At 39.7% G+C, this 23,712-nt stretch overlaps 1 protein-coding gene across 2 annotated transcripts in view; it reads right to left on the reverse strand.

Annotated features, from left to right (window-relative positions):
* helq (helicase, POLQ like) overlaps window positions 1–23,712 on the reverse strand; it is a 58,472-nt gene that overhangs the window by 2,827 nt on the left and 31,933 nt on the right. For both annotated transcript variants that reach the window (XM_078535456.1, XM_078535508.1), the window contains 9 exons: window positions 23,564–23,709; window positions 20,671–20,910; window positions 18,049–18,190; window positions 13,529–13,633; window positions 10,106–10,331; window positions 9,314–9,471; window positions 6,766–6,864; window positions 1,705–1,878; window positions 374–487 (listed from right to left, as the gene is read on the reverse strand). In XM_078535456.1, coding sequence (XP_078391582.1) covers window positions 374–487; window positions 1,705–1,878; window positions 6,766–6,864; window positions 9,314–9,471; window positions 10,106–10,331; window positions 13,529–13,633; window positions 18,049–18,190; window positions 20,671–20,910; window positions 23,564–23,709 — 1,404 coding nt within the window. The remainder of the gene's footprint in view (window positions 1–373; window positions 488–1,704; window positions 1,879–6,765; window positions 6,865–9,313; window positions 9,472–10,105; window positions 10,332–13,528; window positions 13,634–18,048; window positions 18,191–20,670; window positions 20,911–23,563; window positions 23,710–23,712) is intronic.

Below are 23,712 nucleotides of genomic sequence, written 5' to 3' on the forward strand. Positions count from 1 at the left end.
AATGTAACTTTTAGTCTTTATTATTCTAATTCCACCCTCCATTTAGCTGCCTGCACGTTTGGTCAGCACATCAAGCCTCTGGCCATGCACATAGTCTGTGAATTCACACCTTTGGAAGCCATGTTCAACAGTGTGGAAAGTTACCTACTGTGTAATTTTCCTCTCTCCTTCAATCCACCTATCCAACACTTCCAATTTTCACTTGACAGGGCAGATTAAGCCCAAAGTCTCCAAGCTTTTCATTTTTCTTTATGTCAAAACACAAATCCCTTATCACCAAATGTGCCAGATACTTAATTTGTTGAGCAAACCTTATCCTTGTCTTATAGCTAACTGCAACATTTTATAAAAGGAATAATGCAGATTTACAAACCTCTAGGACGCCTGATACTTCCATAAGAGGGACAAGTTCTGGTTTCACACAGTATGACAGTTTATGAGTGAGGTTTTGAAAGAGAGCCTGATATGCCCAGAACTCCTCTAATTCCTGTAGGCAATAAAACAAAATTGAAATCCATCTTAGTTAAAAAAAGAAACACTTTATACTTATGTACATATACATATGAGATGAACCAAAAACCCCACTGTTGAATATTTTCATCCACTGCTGAAACCCTCATCCCATGCTCATTACCATTAGACTTGACTATTCCAATCTTCTCCTGGCCACTCTCCCAGCTTTCATTCCACATAAACTTGTGCTCATCCAATACTCTGCTACCCGTATCTAACTCGCATCTATCAACCCTCTGCTCGCTGATCAATACTACCTCCCAACAATGCCTCAAGTTTAAAATACTTGTTTTAAATCCCTCCATATCCTCTCCCCTTCCTATCTCTGTAATCTCCTCCAGTCCTACAACTCCAGGTTATATGCGGTCATCTAATTCTGGCCTACTGCACATACCCAATTTTAATCACTCCGTATTTTCAGCTGCCTTGGTCCTAAGCTGTAGAATTCCCTCCCTAAACCTCTCCGCATCTCTCTCTCTCCTCCTTTAAGACACTCCTTAAAACATACCATATTGCCCAATTGTTTGGTCACCTGTCCTGACTTCTCCTCCTGTGATCTGTATCAAAAGTGGTTTTTACTAATAATGCTTCTAGTTAAGCATCTTGGGATGTTTTGCGACATAAAAGGCGCTATAAAAATGCAAGCTTTTGTTGAGATGATGAACTAATATATATGATATATAAACTTAATATCTCAACAATGGTGTTTTTGGAGCACTTTACAGCAAAGATATGTGATAGCAAGTTCCTTATGTTATTTTTCTTAAAACACGGAAACAGGAGTAGACCATTCAGTCCCTTAAGCCTGTTCTGCCGTTCAATTAGATCATGGCTGATCTGCGGATCAAAAAAGAAAATTCCATCCCAATGTGGTTCAGCCCAACAAGGGCTCATAGAAAAAAAAGTACAGGAGGTGTTCAAATACAACATGGAAAAAAGTGCAGAATATATGACATTCAAGCTTCTTTTTAAATAGGCTTACAAAGTTGCTCATAAAGTTGTTTAAAAAGTTGGAGTTTAAAATACTGGTAAGTTATTTACTCATTCTTTCATCCTTTACAATTAGGTTTATTTTACTTCTGTCAGGAATCTATGAAATTTGTCAATGTACATATACTCAGTTCATTGTAGAAGTTTTTTCAATTACAGAAAAATTAAATTGTAAATATTAATTGAAGGTTTTCCAAATACCTCACAGAAATGCAGCACACTAGAGCAGAAAGTTGCTGCTGAATTCAGCAAACTTTGCAGAAAGCCACGAGACATGTTGAACTTCTGTGCCACAGCCCACGTGTTCATCTCTTTGAAAAGGGAGTACAGCACCAACGACAGGTAGAACCGGCCTACAACAAATCCATCTACAGTCTGCAGAAAGACAATTGCAGTAGAATACTTACAACTGATACAACTATTTGTACCCCTCAGCAATAATGTTCCAGTGATAGAGATGCTATCCTGCTCCTGAATGGGATCTGTCAGCAGCTATAAACCCCACTTCTCTGTAACAAGTTTATTTATATACATAGATAGTCACAAGGTTAAAAGACACAGCAGCAGCTTGTACTTACATACAGCCTTTAACATAATAAAATGTCCCAAGGCACTTCACAGAGCCAATATAAAGCAAAATATGACACTGAGCCACATAAGCAGAAATTACGGCAGATGACCAAAAGTTAATCGGTGATAGGTTTTAATGTCTGTCTTAAAGGAGGAGAGCGTGGTACAGAGGCAGAGAGGTTTAGGGAGTGAATTCCAGAGTGTTACTTAACTGGGAGCCAGTGTAGGTTAGCGAGAACAGGGGTGATGGTTGAATGGAATTTGGGCGGAGTTAGGACCGAGGCAGCAGAATTTTGGATGACCTCAGGTTTGTGCAGTTTAGAAAGTGGGAGGCTGGTCAGGAGGGCATTAGAATAATGAAATCTGGAGTAACGAAGGCATGAGTGAGTGTTAAAGCAGCAAATGAGCTGAGGCGCATGCGCAGTCAGGTGATTTACAGACATGGAAATAGGTGGTCTTCGTGACGTTGTGGATATATGGTTGAAAGCTCATCTTGCAGTCAAATATGACACCAAGGTTGCAAAAGGCCTGGTTCAGCCTCAGGCAGTGGTCAGGGAGAGCGCTGGAGTCGATGACGAGAGGCAGAGTTTGTGGCGCGGACTGATAACAATGGCTTCGGTCTTCGCAAAATTTAACTGGAGGAAATTTTTGCTCATCCTGTACTGGATGTTGAACAAGTAGCCTGACAATTTTGAGACAGCGGAGGGGTCAAGAGTGGTGGCATGAGGTAAGGCTGAGTATCGACAGCATCCAGTGGAAACAGATGTGTTCTCAGTTGATGTCACTGAGGGGCAGCATGTAGATGAGAAATATGTGGGGTCAAAAGATTCATCCCTGGGAGACACCAGAGGTAACTGCACGAAAAAGATGAATTAAATGCAAGAATCACATCGCACAGCAAAAAAAAAATAGGATTCAGACCAAGAACTGAATATTTAAGTCACTTGAACCAACTACAAAGTATTTAAACTCAAATTTGAACTGAAAGTTTAATTAAAAACTACAGCCTGGACTCCACTTATGAGTAGACTTTTTCAGTGGTATCAGCTGCTGAGGATAATTCAATTCCAACATGTAACTTTTTTGTTCCTGAGCAACACTGCAGGATATTAATTTGTGTTTTCTTTCTCATTTGTAAGAAAACATAAGTGTACAGTGTTTAGCTCGATGCTGTGATTGCTGACCTTATGTGCTTTGAGAAAGATCAACTAGATACTCTGATTATTGGGCCTTTGACTTCAGCATTGATTACATGCATCATTCTAAGCATCACCCTTAAGAATACTTAATCTGTTAGTGCTGTTACCTCATCCTACCTTTCCACAGGAAATGTTCAGTGTTTGAATATTATTCTGCACTGGGAACATACAATCTGAAGTCATACAACAGTTGTATCTGATCATAACTAAAATTAAGGGTCTTGTGTTATAATTTTTGGGATGCACTTGTACCTGTTTAGCAAAACAGAGCTGGAATAGGTGTATTACAGCTTACCCTAGTTTTTAAATGCTACAAAAATCTCAATCATTCATTTCCTTTAGAAGGTGAATTCCTGCAGCCTGTTGTTGGTTGAGACCCATTTGACAGCATTGCAATTTTCCTCTTAATCCTGTTGAACTGTGTGGTGGTTCAGATTTGAATTCCAAGCCAATAAGTTAGGGCTGGAGACCATGTATTTCACACATAACAAGTCAGAATTTGAATAAAGGAGAAACAATGTTCTGTAAGAATCCCTGGTTAAGGATGAAAGAACTACATCTTATATGGAGCTTTTCACATCCCTAGAACATCCTAAATTGTTTCAGGACTGATGAATTACTTTTGAAATATACATAAATTACATATTTGCACACAGTAAGATTCATGAAACAGCAAATGAGCTAAATGACCAATTAATGTGTTGCTGTGTTAGTTGAAGGCAAAATACTGACCACACCACTGGGAAAGCTCATTATTCTCAGAATGCCATGAGATCTTTCATGTCCATTTCTCTTCATAATATGCCATTCACTTTAACACTACACAATGGTGTCAGGCAGCATAGGTAGCTTTCCCACGGCTTGATAGGGAAACTATCTCAATAATAAATCTGAAGGTTCCTGATTGCATGAGCACTCTGCTTCCTTCTGTTTTCTCTGAAGTCTAACCCAAAGTAACAAAAGAACCCTGGAAATTTGTGCTTCCTCTCTAATAGGACAGGTAGAATGTGGAACTTGCTACCAATTGGAGTGGTTAAGGCAAACAGTATAGAAAGGGAATAGAATGATTATGTTGATAGGTTAGATGAAGTAGGGTGGGGGGAGGCTTATATGAAACATAAATATTGGGCAGATTGGCCTATTCCTGTACTCTAAATTCTATGTAACTTTACAACCTCAGCCAATTGCACAAATACACCACTCCAGTGTCACTAAAAGTTGTGAAACTTGGACCAGTACAGGATATGGGGAGGTGGTGGTATTGTCACTAGAAATGCAGAGACCCAGGGTAACGCTCTGGGGACCCCGGTTCAAATCCCACCACAGCAGATGATGAAATTTGAATTCAATAAAAAAAATGGAATTAAAAGTCTAATAATGATCATGAAACCATTGTCGTAAAAACCCATCGGGTTCACTATTGTCCTTTAGGAAAGGGAATCTGCCGTCCTTACCTGGTCTGGCCTACATGGGACTCCAAACCCACAGCAATGTGGTTGACTCTTAACTGCCCTCTGAAATGGCCTAGCAAGCCATTCAGTTCTCAAGGGCAATTGGGGATGGGCAATAAATGCTGGCCGGGCCAACGACGCCTCCATCCCATGAACGAATAAAAAACATTGTTGAATTATGATGCAGAATAAAAGCAATCACCTTCAACTGAACTACAACTGAAGTACACCTCCTTATAGCAAGCTGTCTGAGGCCCTTCTTCCATTAACAGCCACGGGCTTTCCCCTCACAGTTGGGTTTTGTTAAATGGACTAGCTGCCAAAGCAAAAACAAAAAACTACTGCGGATGCTGGAAATCCAAAACAAAAACAGAATTACCTGGAAAAACTCAGCAGGTCTGGCAGCATCGGCAGAGAAGAAAAGAGTTGACGTTTGGCCCAATTGGATAAGAAAACAGCAGCAAGCTCTCATATTACCCTATCAAATCACTTAGGATGGGTTCTGACTGCACTAAAGATAAATAAAAAATGCTAACACAAAGATGAAAATAGGTTCAAACTGTTCCTGCTGTATTGCAGCCAAGGGGGTGGGGAGATGCGGGGTTGTGGTGTACAGGTGCACGAGCACAATCTATCAATACTTAGGTCTGGGCAGCCAAGTGGCAGCAGAGACATGCCCAAATTACCCTCTAATTTTTTTCTGTACCGCGTGGACAATTTATTTAAGTGCACGTGTCTTTAACATTTTTTGCAAATCCATGAAAAAGGGGCTGACTTATATGTGGCCTGCGTGGGAGCATCTGAGTTACAGTTCGACTGCACAGTTAGAGAAAACATTGGACATGCCTTCCCAAGTAACATGAAAGTACAGACTTTTGGGCAGTATTTAAACCATTCATTTAAAGAAAAAAACATAAAGGACATCCCAAAGCACTTTGCAATTACAGCTTTCTTTTATATAGCACTTTTAATGCAGTAAAATGTCCCAAGTACTTGATTGGCTATACTGATTTATAACCAGTCAAGTACTTTATGAACTGCAGTCAACTAGGGTTGCCAACTGTGATTTAAATGTATTCCTGGAGGTTTCATCACACGACTTGCCCCCAGGATCCAGCCATTAATCGGCCAACACATCCATCCTCGTGATGTACCGCCTTCCTACGCTAATTGCGAAGCAGAAAGACACATTATCCAATTGGATGATGATTGACAGTCAGACAAAAAGTCTTTTTTCCCCATTTTCAATATTTCTATCTGGTAAAGAGAAATGTTCAAAGAAAATGTCAAAAAAAAACAATCTTATTTAATGTCACAATGATTTTTCTCCAGGGCTGCACACAACAGTGTCCTGGAGATTGATCTTCAATTCCTGGACACTCCAGGCCAATCCTGGAGGGTTGACAACCCTAGTTGCAATGTCAGGAAACATAGTAGCCAATTTGTGCACAGCAAGTTCCCATGAACAGCAATTAGATAAATGCCCAGAAAATCTATTTTAGTGATGGTGGTTGAAGGCCAAATTGGAAGAATTCCCCTACTCCTTTTTTAATAGTGCCATCCACTTGAGAGCGCTGACAGGGCATTGGTTTAATGTCCCACCTGAAAGACAGCACTTCCTGTAATGCAGCAATCCCTCAGTAGTACACAGGAGTATTAGCTTGTGTGCTCAAATCTCTGGATTGGGGATTGAAACTATAACATTCTAACACCAAGGCGAGAGTGCCATCACTGAGCCAAAAACCTCACTGAGTGTGATTTAATGGCTTGAAGGTAGCATGTAGTATCAGGATGAGAGCATCTGAAAGAAGCATAAGTGCCGGGAGAGTTTAACTTTTCGGACATTTCTTTCTTTGCTGTAAGAAGGCTCGGGGAAAATTTCCTTTCAAATTTTGGGAAATCAACTTTTGTAATGAATTCACAAAGGATAAAGGCTTTGTATTCCCAACTAGGGACAATCAGCCTGCTTGGATGCAAGTACAATATCTCCAAATACATTAATACCTCCAAATACATTTCAAGAGAGCAGACTTTACTCTTACCTTCCTGACTGCTTGACCAGAGGCCTTCTTTGTAAGGAAGCTCTCAGGTACACCCACAGTGGAAAAGACCTTCTGTTCAACTACATCCATCTGATGAAACTAGAAATTGGAATAAAACATTTATTGAAATTGTTCTTCAGCAAACCGCTGTAATATTGCCACAAGATTAAATACTTCTCTGCACTTCACCAGGGCCAAAGGGACAATAAAGGACCAGTAAGAAGATAACATACTTTAAAATTTGAACATGCAGTGAATCCTTCAATAAAATTATAAGTATATTCACAGACTATCGAGGGTGAAAGGGATCTGGTACAAGGGAGTCAAGTGTTCATATAATACAGCCAAATATAATTTCTACACAATGTTTAAAGCTTTCCAATGACATTTTAAGAGTTCAATCTTATTTTAAGAAAAATATTTTTTGGGATGTGGGAGTCACTGGCAAGATCAGCATTTATTGCCCATCCTAGATGCCCTCCGAGGTAGGGCTTTCTCCGCGAATTACTTGAGTCTACTTGGTGATGATTCTCCTACATGGGGCAGAATTTTACGACAGCGGGATTTTACATTCCTGCTGTTGTCAATGGCATTTATAATGGCCCGCCATATTTTACAGCCCCACCCCCGCCGAAACGAGGCTGTAAAATTCTGCCCATGGACTTAGGTAGGGAATTCCAGGAAATTAGCCCAGCGATGATGAAGGAACAGCAATACATGTTTAAGTCAGGATGGCGTGTGATTTGAATGGGAACTTGGAGGTGATGGTGTTCCTTCTTGTGAAATAACAGGACAATTCATGAGAGCAGCATCATTGTGACATTAAATTTGATATTTCAGTTCAGGATTTTTGACTTTTCGACATTGGACATTATCTAGAGTAGAACTGGAGCAATTGGTCCAGATTGATACTAAAGTATATGTTATCATCATCTGTATCTTCAGCCACTCTCTCCCCATTACACATATGCATTTGAGTGTGCCTATACATTGTTATATTCTCCACACACTATTTCTTCAGTATGCTCCCAGCTTACACACAGACTGTCCAAAAAGTTTCTTTCTTTATTCAACAGCTGATCAGCAGGTATAAAGAAGCAAGTTATTTAATGATAAGCAATCAAATCAATGGATGGCACAATAATACATGGGGATCAGGGTGTGAATGTTGTGGGGCAATGGAATAAATGGTTCTAATTTTCCTCCAAATTTTCTACACTTTCCCGTTTCCAAACTTCTGATGAATTAAGCTTATTCAAGTTCTGTTCACCTTAAGCACTCATCCAGATGCTCATATTTCATCAACGGGTCCATGTGGGGTTGAGGCAGAACTGTGTCATTATTCATGATTATATTGGATAGCTCGGTGAGGGGAAAAGGGGTTGAAGGGACATGGAAACAGGATGGGTAAATGTGATTTGCTCATGTGGTGGGTAAACGTCGAACACAGATAGCTCAGGTCAAACATTTCTATGTTCTGCCTTCTATGTATGTTTATGCAGTGAAAATCGAACACTTATATAAAAAAGGCACACAATTTCTCCTCTCGCATTGGACCCACAGCAAAGCTTTACAAAATTCTAACATTTAATGGTAACTTCTAGTTTCTTTCAAAGTAAGATACTATACGTAATAATGCTCAGTGAGAAACATTTGTAAACACTACAGTAATGTGTCAATGTCTTTTTGAGCTTCTTTTATTCAAACTATAATCTTCACGGAATATGTACGCACAAGTTTTGAAAAATTATAAGGGGATCTGTAGTGCATTTCCTGAACTATCTTGGATGGTAATATTGCAAGAAGTATAACTGTAATTGTTATAACTGTATAACTACATATTGATGTTCCTTCACTGTCGCTGGGTCAAAATCCTGGAACTCCCTTCTTAAAAGCATTGTAGGTGTACCTACACCACATGGACTGCAGTGGTTCAAGAAGGCAGCTCACCACTGCCTTCTCAAGGGCAACTAGGGATGGGCAATAAATCCTGGCCCAGCCAGCGAAGCCCACGTCCTGTGAATGAACTTTTAAAAACTGGGGTATTTTAGCACAGAAGAAAAACAATTGTGCCTGTGCCAGCTACCTGAGTTGGTTACTTACTCTAATCCCATTTTATTATCTTTCTCTGTATCTTTAATGTTTTTCTTGAAGTGTTTATCTAATTCCTTTTTAAATCCTAATGATCTGACAGTAGTAGCCACTTGAGTACGACATTTCATATTTTAAAACTAATTTGCATGAACAAACTCTTCCATTATACTTCTTGTACTAATCCTAAGTGAAAACTCACTTGTTCCCAATTCACCAGTGAAAAGCATTCTCAAACATTACAAAAGTTTCTATTATATCCCCTTAGTTTCTCTGCTCCAGAAAACACAGCTTTAGTTTATCCAAGTCTCTCATCCCCGGTATTTAACTAAAAGAAAACAGACATTTTGTTCAATTTTGTCCTTACGAATACAAAAGTAAGTACTGAGGTGTGGATACTGACTCCGATGGAATGGCTGTGTAACTGTGAATGGCACACCAAATTCTCATACCTTACCTGCCTAAAATAGATCATCCAATCTGGAGTGCACTGGGAAACCATATCATATGGTGTTACCAAGTAGATGAGGTGAAGGCAGTTGCCAAGCACCAACCCCTCCAAACTTTTCTTCAAGTCCATGTTCAATGTATCACAGTAAGCCAAGTCTATTGATCCTAGAGGCAAACCAATATATTAGAGGACCTGTCCAGCATAGAGAGATGACCTCATTGAAACTTACAAAATACTTAGAGGACTTGACAGGGTAGATGCTGAGAGGATGTTTACCCTGACTGGATCGTCTAGAAATACAGATAGTCTCAGGATGAGGAGTTGATCATTTAGGACTGAGATGAGAAGAAATTCTTCACCCAGAGGGCTGTAAATCTTTGGAAATCTCTATCCCAAAGGGCTATGGATGCTTAGTGGATGATTGTATTCAAGACTGAGATCAGTAGACTTTTGGGCACCAAGGAAATCAAGGGATATGCAAATGGGGGAGGTGTGGAATTGATGTAAAAGTTCAGACATGAAGGTTCGAGAGGCCATATGGCCTACTACTGTTCCTATTTTTTATGTTCTGTTGCACAATCTTAAATGTATATAGCAGCTCCATTATGCAGTATGAAATCTGTCCAGTGGAGACTCAGCTAAGTGCACAATGCTTGTCAGAAGAATATTTTCCTTGAAGGAAAATAGAATGCTTTCACAAAACGGAGTTCCCTGCACTTCAAATCCTAGATAAAATTTGTTTAGCTATTACCAGATAAGTGAGAAATCAGTAGCTGAGAATGGGAGTGCCAGGCTCACCTTTAAAAGTAGCATGACCCAGCTTTGTGACTTGCAGCTTGTGGTATATTTCTTCCTCATCGCTACTACTTGACACTTTGCCCTCTATTAAACCTTTTTCCATCAACGGTTCCAATGCTTGTTCTATGACTTCCAAAAAGCTTTTCCCTTTGAAGAGTTGCTGCTGCTGTACACCAAGCAGAGTGCCAGCCATGAACTCAACAATTTCGCCAAGTGTCTGGGCAATCTTTGGGAGAGGGGTGAAAAAAAATACAAATATCATTAAATTGTCAAACTGAACAAGCACTTTTTATTCAGCTGGCAATGATATAATGCTGCCACACATCACAAAACCAACTAAAACAAAATAGTTATTTGACAATGAGAACAACTGAAGGAGCTATCTGATACAATGTAGTGCAAATGTTTCATATTAATGGTTGTATAGTTACGCTTTTTATGATTACAAACTGTTTGAAATTATTTTGGGGATCTCAGTGCATAATTAATAAATACTATTAAAAACTTGTTTTATTTCAAAGCAAAACCTAAATATTCTGTTACCACACTAATGGAGGCAGCTTTAATCAAGATTAAATTAAGTACAATATTCACTTGAGACACAAGTAGTTTAAAAACAACATAAAACAAAGTTGCTGGGATACAGACATTGCTCCTTCAATCATGCAGAAGTCAAATGAATAATAAATCTTTAACTATAAATCTTTATTGGGCGAGGACAAAAGAATGTTACTGATATTGTAAGGTTATGCAGAGGTACCATTTGAACAACATTCTTAGTGTGTGATTTTCCTTTTATCAAGTTCTGTTCATGATTAAGAACAAATAATTCAGTTCCCTTTCTCAATGCCCCAACCGCTTCAAGACCATGTAATATTTTTGTTGACAACCTGGTGCCATGATTCCTTCCTTCTGCTGGGAAAACAATATAACCTGAACTACCACTGCAATATACCTGACAAAGACACAATCTTGCCTCACGTTGCAAAATATTTCTGTTCTTTTGTTCAGACAAAAATCGTTGTTGAATAATTCTTGTTGAACTTGGCTGCTACTAATCCATCAGTCAAAGTGTATGTTACAGGTATGTTATAACAAAAAGAAAATGCAAAAGCCAGTTAAATATAGACTCATTAGCTTAATATTGGCAGTCAGCAAACTGCAAGGGAATCTCGCAATTTCTCCTTGATCTTCAACAGCGTCATCATTATCAACATCATGATGGGCACCATTGACCAGAAGCTTAACTTGACCAGCCATACCAACACCATGTCTTCCTGCATAGAGCAGAGCCACTGTACTATGTGATCAATAGTTCACCTCTTGTCCTCTCAAAACCTCTCCACCTCTACAAGGCTTAAATCAGGAGTATGCTAGAATACTCACCATTCTCCTGGATTGAATAGATGCTGAAACACTCAACAAGCTCAACATCATCCAGTCTAAAGCAGTTTGTCTGATTAGCTTCGTGCCATTGAACTCAAGATCCACCCCTTCACAGGCCACAGTGCAGTAACTCCCCAAGCTTACTTTGACAGCATTTCCCTGCCCTGTGACCTCTACCACCAAGAAGACAAGAGCAGCAATATTATGGGAACACCATCAGCTCCAATTTCCCCTCCAAGTCACACACTATACTGATTGAAATATATATCACTGTTCTTTCCTTGTTGCTGGGCCAATATTCTAATATTTCTTACTTAAAGCCATTGTGGGAGCAGCATTATTAAAAGTACTGTAACAGTTCAAGGAGAAGGCACACGATCACCTCCTCAGCAAAATTAGGGACAGGTAAAAATGGCAGCCTTGCTGCCACCAGTCACCTCGTGAGGATACATTAAAAAGCAAACACCACAATGAGGAGTAACACAGATGAACACTAAGAAAGAATAGGATATTGGGGGACATTCAACAGAGATTTGTAAAGCTGATAACTTCATCAAGTTCTTTGAAAAAAATACTAGCTTTATAGAAATAAGAATAGTGTTTTTGAACTTACAAAAAGTATTTGGTGAAGTGCCACACAAGTGCCTTGTTAAGGTCACTGCACCGAAAGTAAAATGCTAGCATAGATGAAGGATTGTAAGCAGCGGGTGGAATAAATAGCTATTTCTCGGATTGGTAAGGTAGAGTTTGTGGCATACTCAGGGACCTGCAATGGGACTTCTTTTTCCTCTACATCCACATAAATGATTTAGACACAATTGTAGGTGTAATAATATCAAATATTTGTGCAGGATACATAACTGCAGCTGGATGCATAATCCAAAACTACACAAACTGGAAGATTATGCTGACAGTATTAGATGAAGAGGGATGGGAGAAGGCTCATTTTACGCATAAATGCTAGCATAGACCAGTGGTGCTGAATGACCTGTTTCTGAGTTGTAAATTCTTTATAATTCAAAATCTTATTGAGGTAGCTCACAATGGTAATTGATTGCATAGTTTACACTCATATACAGGCCAAGTGCTCTTTTCAGATTGAGTTTAAGGCAAATTGTGGAATCAATAGAAAAATTTGAATCCTCATTTGGCTCAGGTTATTTTTAATCACCAAGTGCCATTCCTCAGCACCAGCATCTCTCACATAATAAACAAAAAAAAGTCAAATTGTGAATATGATTTTTAGACGAAAGCAACCAATACATTGGATATACTCCTGGTAAACAGAAGCTAACATGTTTCGGTAAAACCATCCTTTCCTGAGCTGCAAAAAATCCTCTTCCTTGAAATGAGATATCGGACCGGATGGGGAAGCCTGACAACCTTAATGATATCATCTTTGTATAGTTTGCCCATTAGAGATTCTCTTAAGTAAACAATTCAACACTTTACACAGGGAATAACTGATGCAATTACAAAGCGATAATCAAAGCAGCAAAGCTCAAGCGCTTTGTCATTTCTTTCTGAACCTCGATGTGGCAATAAATACTGATTAATATTTCCCAATAATTAGCTCTTGATTGTCCGTTGATAACTTGTGCTTATGTGATTAATCTTTCAGCATGCATTTAATATCAGTGGAGCACAGTAGTTAATCAATTGGATTGCTATGACTGTTGCTATTAGCAAAAAAAAAACCCACAAAATAACTACAGCATTCACAAGGGCCCTGAAACACATTTATCTAATGTTCCTTGCTTCACTATTTTAGCAAAAATGTTAACTACTTCATTTTAAATGGGTTAATGCTTCTGCTAAAATAGCAAAGGGAGGAACTTTGAAGAGATATATTACTCATTCATACACGAGTAATTCATGGCATAGATACTGGACTAATGCTTTTTATCATCACCTCAGAACAACATGGTTTTATTTGACCAAACAGATAGGAAAAAAAATGAACTAATTATAATCTGTTACCAGTTTAGGTGAACAGTGCCCACATACTGTTACATTTTTACCATATATGATATGTACCTTTAGCCCAATCAGGGATAGCAGCAGATCTTTAATTCCTTTTTCATTGTCATGTATCAGATTGCTGTAGCAACCTTCTAGAGGTCTACTTACTAAATCTGTAATCTGTAGATGGAGATGCAAAAACATAATAAATTGTCACAACTTGGTAAATGCTGAGCACCATGTAACAATGTATGTGTGAGTAGGAGATGCGATTTGTTTTCCTCCACACAGGATTCCTAATTCTTGACTTTCGTCAGCCATTTAGCGGGAGACATCAATCAATGTGATTTTCCTGATAAAGAGAGTTGCTAAGGTAACTCAGGTCCCTTATATGTTTCTCCTGCTGACCAGCTTGGTAGTTAGTATAAGTAGTGCTGGCCTAAGGTCAGGTTGTTTGCCTGTCTCTTAATAGCAGAACACACGTGGATAAAATGGCATGAAGTTTTGGCTCTGGGCGCAATTGGTGATCTGTAGGTAAATTATGCCTAAAATTGTGCTAGTTTTGAGAAGCGTTGGTTTTCCCTCATGTTCATCTGCATATCACCAAATGTAAAATCTGCCAGGAACTAATGCAATTAGGCAGCGTTTTAGAATGTAGCTTTTCAAAAAATTTTTTTGCTTTAAAAGTATTTAAGAACATTAACTTGGTGTAGTTTGATTAATATGGCTGAAAATTAGTTTCACAAAAAATAAGCATTTTTAATCAATGTCTAATCTACGATTAATCTTATTTTAAATAACTGAAAAATGATTTTAAAAAACTACACAGAATAATTTGTTAGGTATATTGATGTACAGTAGTCATTTTCTTAGTAAGTTAAAAAATATTCAAAAGCTTTTAAAATGTACTCATTAGTGTTCTGGTGCCTAAAAAAAAAGCTTCATTTTAAAAGCCTCCTTGATGATCCATAAATGGGAGCATTAGCAGAAACTTTGAAAGATGATTGATTCAATCTGGGGGCGTGACCAGTTTTGAGGGCAGGGCAATGTTTTCTAGGGCAATGTTTTTTAAACTAGATCAAAAGGTCGCAGAAACTCAATTTGTGCGAGATGTGATTTACACTTGAAATTCTACTATCTTTGCAATTTCGGAGTAAATTGTACTAAATAAAACAGCACAAACTAGCAGGATCTCTAGGCCAATAGTTTTAAATAGCTGGAAAAAATTTAGATTGGTTTAGAATTGAAGGCTGCATTTCCAGGTAGGAACACAAGAACTGGAGTAAATCATTTAATCTCTCAAGCCTGTTCTGCCTTTCAATTATATCATGATTGATCTGTACCTCAACTCCACTTACCCATCTTGGTTCCATATTCCATTCCATTCATACCCTTGTTAATGTCTTATCAATTACATTGTTAAAGCTTGTTACTGTCAATTACATTGTTAAGGTTCAGAGAAAAAGGTAATGGGTATTAATTGTCTTTGAGCACATACAAATAGGAGATAGCTGGGACACTGGGGTGTTGGGGAGAGAGTTGTGAGACTGAACAAACCAATAAACTCTCCCAATAAAGAAAAGCTCCATGTCTTTGTTTTGGCTTTACCAATCGGCTTGGACCCTATTAAAACCCTTGCCTAATAAAAATCTATCAATCTCAGTGTTGAAGATTTTAATCAAATCCCAGCAATCACAGTTTTTCTTTGGTGGAGGGGGGTGGTATTCCAAATTTCCACTCCCTTTGTATGAACAATGGCCTCGCTCTTATTTAAAGATTATGACCCTGTGTCCTGGATACTCCCACTAGGGTAAATAGTTTATCCGTATTTACCATAGCAAATCCCTTTATCATTTTAAGAACCTTAATTGGACCATCCTTTAAACACTCAAGGAAATACAATCTCTATTTATTCAATAAAAGCAAAGTACTGCAGGTGCTGGATATCTGAAATAAAAACAGAAAGTGCTGGAAAAACTCAGCAAGTCTGGAGCATCTGAGGAGATAGAAACAGAGTCAATGTTTTAAGCTCAACAGCGTCATATTGGACTTGGAACGTTATCTCTGTTTCTCCCTCCAAAAACATTGCCAAACCTGCTGAGTTTTTCCAGCGCTTTCTGTTTTTATCCCAGTTTATGCAACCTGGCCTCATAATTTAGACCTTTAAGTCTTGATATCATGCTGGTGAATGTGCATTCTACCCTTTCCAAGGCCAATACATCCTTCCTGAGATTCAGTGTCCAAAAACTAACACAGTCGTGCAGAGGGAGTTCTTTAAGCCTGAAGCATCACTTCACTTTTGAATCTCAAAAATTAATTAAGATCGAGGCCAAAATTTAATTGGTCTTTTTGCTTACTTTTGTACATGTGCTTTTAGAGATTTGTGTAGATGGGCCCCTAAAATCCATCGCTCTTTCACACCTCCTAGCCACTCAACATTTGGAAAATATTTATGTTTTTAGATCCAAAATGGACAATCACACACTTCTCCACATTGAACTCCCCCGTGACCATTTTAGCCAGATCACTTAGTCTTTCAATGTCCCATTGTAACTTCCTGCTCCCATCCACGCAGCTTACTGTCCCACTTAACTTAGTATCATTCGCAATCTTGTCCAACAAAATATCCAACTCACTATTCCTTCATCCAAGACATTAGTGTATATGATAAAGCATCTGAGGCCATAGAACAGACCACTGGGGAACTCTAATTGTGACAGCTGGTCAATCAGAGAACAAGCCCTTTATCTCTACTAATAAAAACAAAAAACTACTGCGGATGCTGGAAATCCAAAACAAAAACAGAATTACCTGGAAAAACTCAGCAGGTCTGGCAGCATCGGCAGAGAAGAAAAGAGTCGACGTTTCGAGTCCTCATGACCCTTCAACAGAACTGAGTATAGTTAGGAGAGGGGTGAAATATAAGCTAGTTTAAGGTGGGGGGTGGGGGGGAGAGAAGTTGAGGGTGGGGATAGGAGCAGATAATCAAAAGATGTCACAGACAAAAGGATCAAAGAGGTGTTGAAGGTGGTGATATTATCTAAGAAAATGTGCTAATTAAGAATGGATGGCAGGACACTCAAGGTACAGCTCTAGTGGGGGTGGGGTGGAAAGACTGACAAAGTATTAGTTGTAGATTTAAAAATAATGGAAATAGGTGGGAAAAGAAAAATCTATATAAATTATTGAAAGAAACAAAAGGGAGGGGGAAGAAACGGGGTGGGGATGTTGGGGAGGGAGTTTAAGATCTAAAGTTGTTGAATTCAATATTCAGCCTGTAAATATTCAGGCTGTAAAGTGCCTAGTCGGAAGATGAGGTGCTGTTCCTCCAGTTTGCGTTGGGCTTCACTGGAACAATGCAGCAAGCCAAGGACAGACATGTGGGCAAGAGAGCAGGGTGGAGTGTTAAAATGGCAAGCGACAGGGAGGTTTGGGTCTTTCTTGTGGACAGACCACAGGTGTTCTGCAAAGCGGTCGCCCAGTTTGCGTTTGGTCTCTCCAATGTAGAGGAGACCGCATTGGGAGTAACGAATGCAGTAGACTAAGTTAGGGGAAATGCAAGTGAAATGCTGCTTTACTTGAAAGGAGTGTTTGGGCCCTTGGACGGTGAGGAGAGAGGAAGTGAAGGGGCAGGTGTTGTATCTTCTGCGTGGGCATGGGGAGGTGCCATAGGTGGGGGTTGAGGAGTAGGGGGTGATGGAGGAGTGGACCAGGGTGTCCTCATCTTCCGACTAGGCACTTTACAGCCTTCCGGGCTGAATATTGAATTCAACAACTTTAGATCTTAAACTCCCTCCCCCCATCCCCACCCCGTTTCTTCCCCCTCCCTTTTGTTTTTTTCAATAATTTATATAGATTTTTCTTTTCCCACCTATTTCCATTATTTTTAAATCTACAACTAATACCTTGTCAGTCTTTCCACCCCACCCCCACTAGAGCTGTACCTTGAGTGTCCTGCCATCCATTCTTAATTAGCACATTTTCTTAGATAATATCACCACCTTCAACACCTCTTTGATCATTTTGTCTGTGACATATTCTGATTATCTGCTCCTATCACTGCTTACTTGTCCCTACAACCACCCCACCTCAACTTCTCTCTCCCCCCCCACCCCCCACCTTAAACTAGCTCATATTTCACCCCTCTCCTAACTATACTCAGTTCTGTTGAAGGGTCATGAGGACTCGAAACGTCGACTCTTTTCTTCTCCGCCGATGCTGCCAGACCTGCTGAGTTTTTCCAGGTAATTCTGTTTTTGCTTTGTCTCTACTCTCTGTCACCTACTTGTCAACCAGTTAATGACCGTTTCCCATGTGCCTTTCTCACAGCTACGTAATGACCATTTGAGAATATATAACCTATCCATTTTTTTTGGAGGAGCGTTGGGTGGATGACTGCTGATATCGCAGTCCTCACTGGGGCTTTAAATTGTAGCTTAACTGAAATGTAGATTTTCAAGTGGATTTTTTGGAGATTAGTCTTTGAACATAATTATTAACGTGAAACAGTCTATTGCACTAAAAATAAACCACACAAGTTCTACATGCATATGTAGCTTTAATTACAGTAAAATGTCTTTTTTTAATTACATTACCAGCTTTTTGTCCTGCTCTTGTGTTATCAGGATGCTCTCTCCCTCTGTATCAATACCAGCTCGGCCAGCTCTGCCAACCATCTGTTTGTATTGACTTCTCTTTAAGAAATCTCTGGCAACATAAGGTGATCTCAGAATAACCCTTGAAAAGGATAAAGGAAATATAAATAAAATCAGCAAAATCAGAACAGTGTGGACTATTAGCAATTGATCATCTCAATGAACACCTGATAGTGACATGCTTAAACAGCTCTCTCTCTGCTCAGTCTCGACCGGTAGGTTTCATGTGTCACAACCTCCTCCTTTCCTAACACTTTACGCACGTTCTCCCACAACAGATTACTGAAAGATTCTACAGTTTTCAAAACTGTGTTTCAATTAAAAATAATTGTAATTGAGTTAAGGTCACTTATGCTCAGTAAATTAACTTCAAGGATCTGGGTTTAAACTGAGTGGGTGTAGGTAGACTGTCACCATTTCTGCTGGGGTGGGGATACTGTTACCGACGGTGTAGTTGTTGTAGTAAGTTGCTGTATTTGCATTAAGTGTTGCTCATTCCAGGGCTGAGTGGATAAACTTACTGCATAGTAGCGTACAGTAAGGTTCAGTGCCTGATCGGTATCGAATTAGCCAGTCAGTTTGGACAGATACAGGGAATGCTTAGGTCACTTCTAGAGAAGCAAACCTGCAGATGCCAGACCAGCAGAGAATCGGACTATGCCGAGTTGGCTTCTGCAGCTTGGTGGCATTCACTTTCCATGTTGAGAGAGATATCAGAAGTGCAGTCTCGCCAATAGACATTCAGCATTAATCATCACTTTGAGAGGGGGGTAAATTACAAATTTTGAAACCAATGGAAGTACAGATTTTTGTGGCTGTTCCAGTTTTCTTCCCTTCCAAGCATTTCCGTGCATCCAAGTGCGCTGGGTTAACACTTGAATAAAGTCAGAGTAAATGCAATGTGCTCAATGATAATTCAACATACTATTTGTAATCTAACCCTCCATCCATCTCATTGCGACAATGTTAGCAAGAATTGATATACAGGTACAGATATAAAATAATTCTAATAAGTCTCCGTCACAGGAGGCTCACCAAATGGTAGTGAGGATTCACTTGCAATGTTCAATCTGTAGGTCTTAATCGATTTAAAACAATCCTTTCTTCCTGTTTGTGCGTACCATTTCCTGCTCTAGGGTGGCTGAGGTAGAAGACACTGTCTCCATGCTCCAAGCCTTGTCATATCTCAGCCTTTTACATGAAGCATCTCTCAATTATTGAAAAATTCTACAGTTTTCAAAACTGCGTTTCAATTAAAAATAATTGTAATTGAGTTAGGGTCACTTACGCTCAATGAATTAACCTCAAGGACTTGGGTTTAAACTTAGCATAGAATGATGGATAAATTATATTAAATGAGTTTGAGCAGTTTGAGTTTCATTCACAGTGGGTATCAGGCCATGGTATAAAACTCCAGCAGGGATGTCAAGGAGTCTGCCGGAAGGGGCTAGACAGTGAGCAGGCCCGCATAATCATGGGGGAAGCTGTGCATCCTGTTTCTGCCGATGGGAAAACTGGCCCCCATTAAGTCAGCGGCGGGAATGGGCTGACACAGGGAGCCTGCCCACACCATGAGGTGGAGTCCTCACTGCACCAACAGTAGCAGCCACCACTCCCAGTGGCACTGCCGGCAATGGAGAGCTGCTGGTCTCTGATTGGCCGGCAGCTCTTGGTGTTTGAGATTTCCGCCCCTGGCATCCTAAATCACGGGGAAGGCCTGACGATGGTCAGGTAAGTGCCTGACAGGCATTTAATTTGTTCGGTCCTCTGACACTGAAGTGATGCAAGTTTCCCACTGGTTTTCCAACTGGTGGGCAGGACCCGCATTGGGAACATTAAATCCAGCCCCACAAATTTACAATCTTGACCAAAGAGGCCAAAAGGATAGCTGATATGGAAAGAGGGGAAAAAAAAAACAACCTGATGAATTTGGAACTGATTGTTGGAGCAAAGGAATTCTGCTCTGCAGTAGGTTTGTGCTATATTGACCTGTAAGAGCTATGTGCTAAAACAAGGTGCCCAAGGTAGAAACATACATGATTCATCAATGGTGTTATCATTCACTAATATTATTCTTCAACACCCCCCCCAAAAAAGTACAGTATGTTAGTTTATTTAAAGGAAATACCAGAGGGAAGCCTGAATATATAGTAGATACGTTTTTAATCACTTTGCCCTCCAGAAGTTGACCACTGTATTGGGATGCAGTCAGTAGTCACCCTCTAGTGCCTACCCAATTGCTCATTCTTCATGTGTGAGCCTGAGCAATGAGGGTTACCCATCTATTCAACTCTGTAGACCATCGTTACTGGACAAATTGTGTCCTGTTGTGAAGTGCACAAATATGGATGTCTTGATTATTACAAGTATATTGTAATAAACCTGTGAATGCCTTCTGGCATTCATCATTTTGACCCATGAATGAAGAATGACCACCTGGCAATGCAGTATGTCCTTCTGAAGCGACCTTAAGTTGTGAATGTGTGAAGATGAAAGAAAGATGAACAAAAATCATACAACTGACCCAGGAATTTCCACCTGTCTAAATAGGCTGGCACTGACCTCCGAGCTGGTAGGTTAACCCCAGCAGCAAGTGTTGATGTACAAGTAAGCAAGCAGAGTATTCCTGCAGAATAGGCCTCCTCTAAAAGCTTTCGTTCATCATTTGTCAGCCCACTGTGGTGGTAAGCTAATCCAAATGGCACAGTCTGACGTAAAACGGGGCACATCAGACCATTTCCAATGTTTTTCAATTCTTCAATAAGAGCGCACTTTTCTTTCTCCTTTAGGGTTATGAATGACCTGAGGAAAGCAGATTATTGAGAAGATTAAACATAAGTCCATGAGTGTATTCTGACCATGATTTCAATATCTTTTTCTCCTTGAGTTCTCTGCCTGAAGGCAGGTCCAACCCACAGTGCCACCACTTCCATCACGGATAGGGCAAGGAGGCAGGTCCCAAATCCACTCCAGCCAGAACAGTTGTTGGCACCAATCTGATCCACACTGGCTGGCCAGCCAACTGAGCCAACTGGCGCCCCCCCCAAGGATTCTGAGTTGCTGTGACAACATACAATTTTGCATGTTGTAGCCTGGAGCTATGGATAGCGATAGTAAAGGGTCCAATTTCTTTCCATCAGATGGCTGACCAGGAATCTCTCCTGCTCTTACCGCCTGCCATTGGTGTATGTTGGAAGGATTTACAAGTTAATACTCAACCCGTTTGGCTGAGTCATGAACACATCTTCCTTGACTATCAAGTCCTGGAGGGGTGCTTGAATCCAGGAGTTCTGGCTCAGAACCAGGGACTCTACCACTATGCCACAAGACCTCCTGATTTTAAGGTAACAATTTAATTTTAGTTCTTAAAGGACCCTTTTGACTTGCTACAGCATTTATATTTGAAAATACATAGAAGTTAAATCACAGAAACAGGCCATTGGCCCAACCAGTCCATATCGGCATTTATTTCCCACACAGTACATAGTCCTAATCGTACTTACCCGCCCTGTTCCCATATTCCTTCATCGCCTTATTCAATCTAATCTAATCTAAACGTAGTTTCTGCCTGAATTCTACAACTTCACAACTCTCTATTTAAAAGATTTCTCCTGTTCTTTTTTTAAATCTTACATTTAAACCTGTATGTGTGATTCCTTGTTTCTAAACACCTTCACTGCTGGAAACAGTCAGTTTCTATCCATCAGTCCCATCTTTTCATAGTTTTAAACAATAATAATCATCACTCTGATCCGATTAGATTAATGGCTCAAAGTCGCTTCAGGTCATTTTTGTAATAATGATTAATCTGATGCTATTTTGGCTCTGTGTTTTTATCCAAACAATTATTAGTGATGATTACAATTTATGTTCTCACTAAGTGCTGTGTGCAGGATTAACAATTCTAATGTTACATTCAGATGAGACATTAAATCAAGGCACATTTGCACTACAATTTCAGAGTTGAAGTGATTTCTTTCCTGATTGGAATTCGGAGAGAAGTAGTGAGAGACTTCTGGAGCAAATAATTTCACATCACTTCAGTTTGAATTGCAGTGTGACTGCAGCATGATGTCAAAAGTGCCTAAGGGATTTCCTGGAGCATCTGGACACTTACAAAAACCTCCCTGCAATAAGTTAAATCTTTGCACAATGTGATCTTCATTTTACATAGATATAATGTGTGCCTGTGCACATTACTTTTCTGGATAACAGAACTTAAATTTCAGCCAGACTCTGTGAACAGGGGAGTGCCCAGCTGAATGGTGAACTGGGACTATGGACCTCAGATCGTTAGCTGTAGTTCTAAAGGCTAATCCACTAATATCACCAACAGTAATTTCTGGACTCTTATCTTACGAAAATTTCCTCCTGTTGTACAAAATTAACTAGGGCCACCTGCTACAAAAGTCATAATTCTAAAGCTCAAAATCTGGCCCTAAAATAGCACTTTCAATATGGTTCAAAATATAGTAAAAACCCTTTATTGCAGCATTCTCAGTTCTTCAAAAATGGTGGTAGGACTTTGACTAATTTTGAAAACATAACAAGTTATTTTGGAAACTTATTTGAATTTACCTTCCTTTGTGTCTTTTTTAAATAATGCCTGAGCTTTTAACTGAAAGTGCACCATACTGAATTAATAAAACTAATACACAAAGGTGCTGAAAAATAGCATTGTTTAGGTTACATTGATTACAAACTGACCTGAACCAGTAACCTAAATGCTGTGGCTAACAGAGCAGGTCAGAAGTTGGGCATTCTGCGTCAATTGGTTCACCTCCACCCCTAAAAGCCTCTCTCTTTATCACCTAGTCAGGAGTATGATGGAATAACTTCCATTTTCCCTGAATGGATACTGCTGCAGAAACACTCAAGAAGCTTGATATCATGCAGGACAAAGCAATCCACTTGATCAGCATCTCAATTCATCATCTTAAACATCCACTCCATCCTTCATAGGCATGCTGCAGATTCAGTGGATACTATCTATTGAATGCACTGCAGCAAGTCGCCAAGGCTTTGATAACAGTGCCTCTCAAACCTGCAACCTCTACACCTATAAAGATAAGGGCAGCAGGTGCATGGAAACACTACCAACTCCAAGATCCCCCCCAGGTCACACACCGTCCTGACTTGCATATGCATTGCTGTTCCTTCATCGCTGGGTCAAAATACTGGAATTCCCTACCTACTAGCATTCACCACATGGACAGCAGCAGTTCAAGAAGAAGGCCCATCATCACCTTCTCAAAGGCAAATAGAGATGAGCATTATTTGATGACCTTGCCAGCAATCTCCATAGCCCGAGAATGAATAGAAATGCTATAAATAAATCCCTTAGTAATAGGTATGGACATGAACCTGGGTTAGAAAACCAAACTGAATTTGTTCATTTTGACCAGAAGAGACCTTCAATCCAAAAGGGCACAGCTCCCTTGAATTATTTACATACTTGCTTAAATACTTGCAGAGCATCTTGCTCACATTTTCACAATTCTTTTTGGTGGGACAGAACACAAGACAGGAATGTTTTGGAATAACTTCAGTCACCAGTGCAATTAAGTGATCTGGGTCAATCTTCTCCATATTACTTGAATACTA

This window comes from Cetorhinus maximus, chromosome 1 (genome assembly GCF_964194155.1).
Source record: "Cetorhinus maximus chromosome 1, sCetMax3.hap1.1, whole genome shotgun sequence".
In the NCBI taxonomy this organism is placed as follows: Eukaryota; Metazoa; Chordata; class Chondrichthyes; order Lamniformes; family Cetorhinidae; genus Cetorhinus; species Cetorhinus maximus.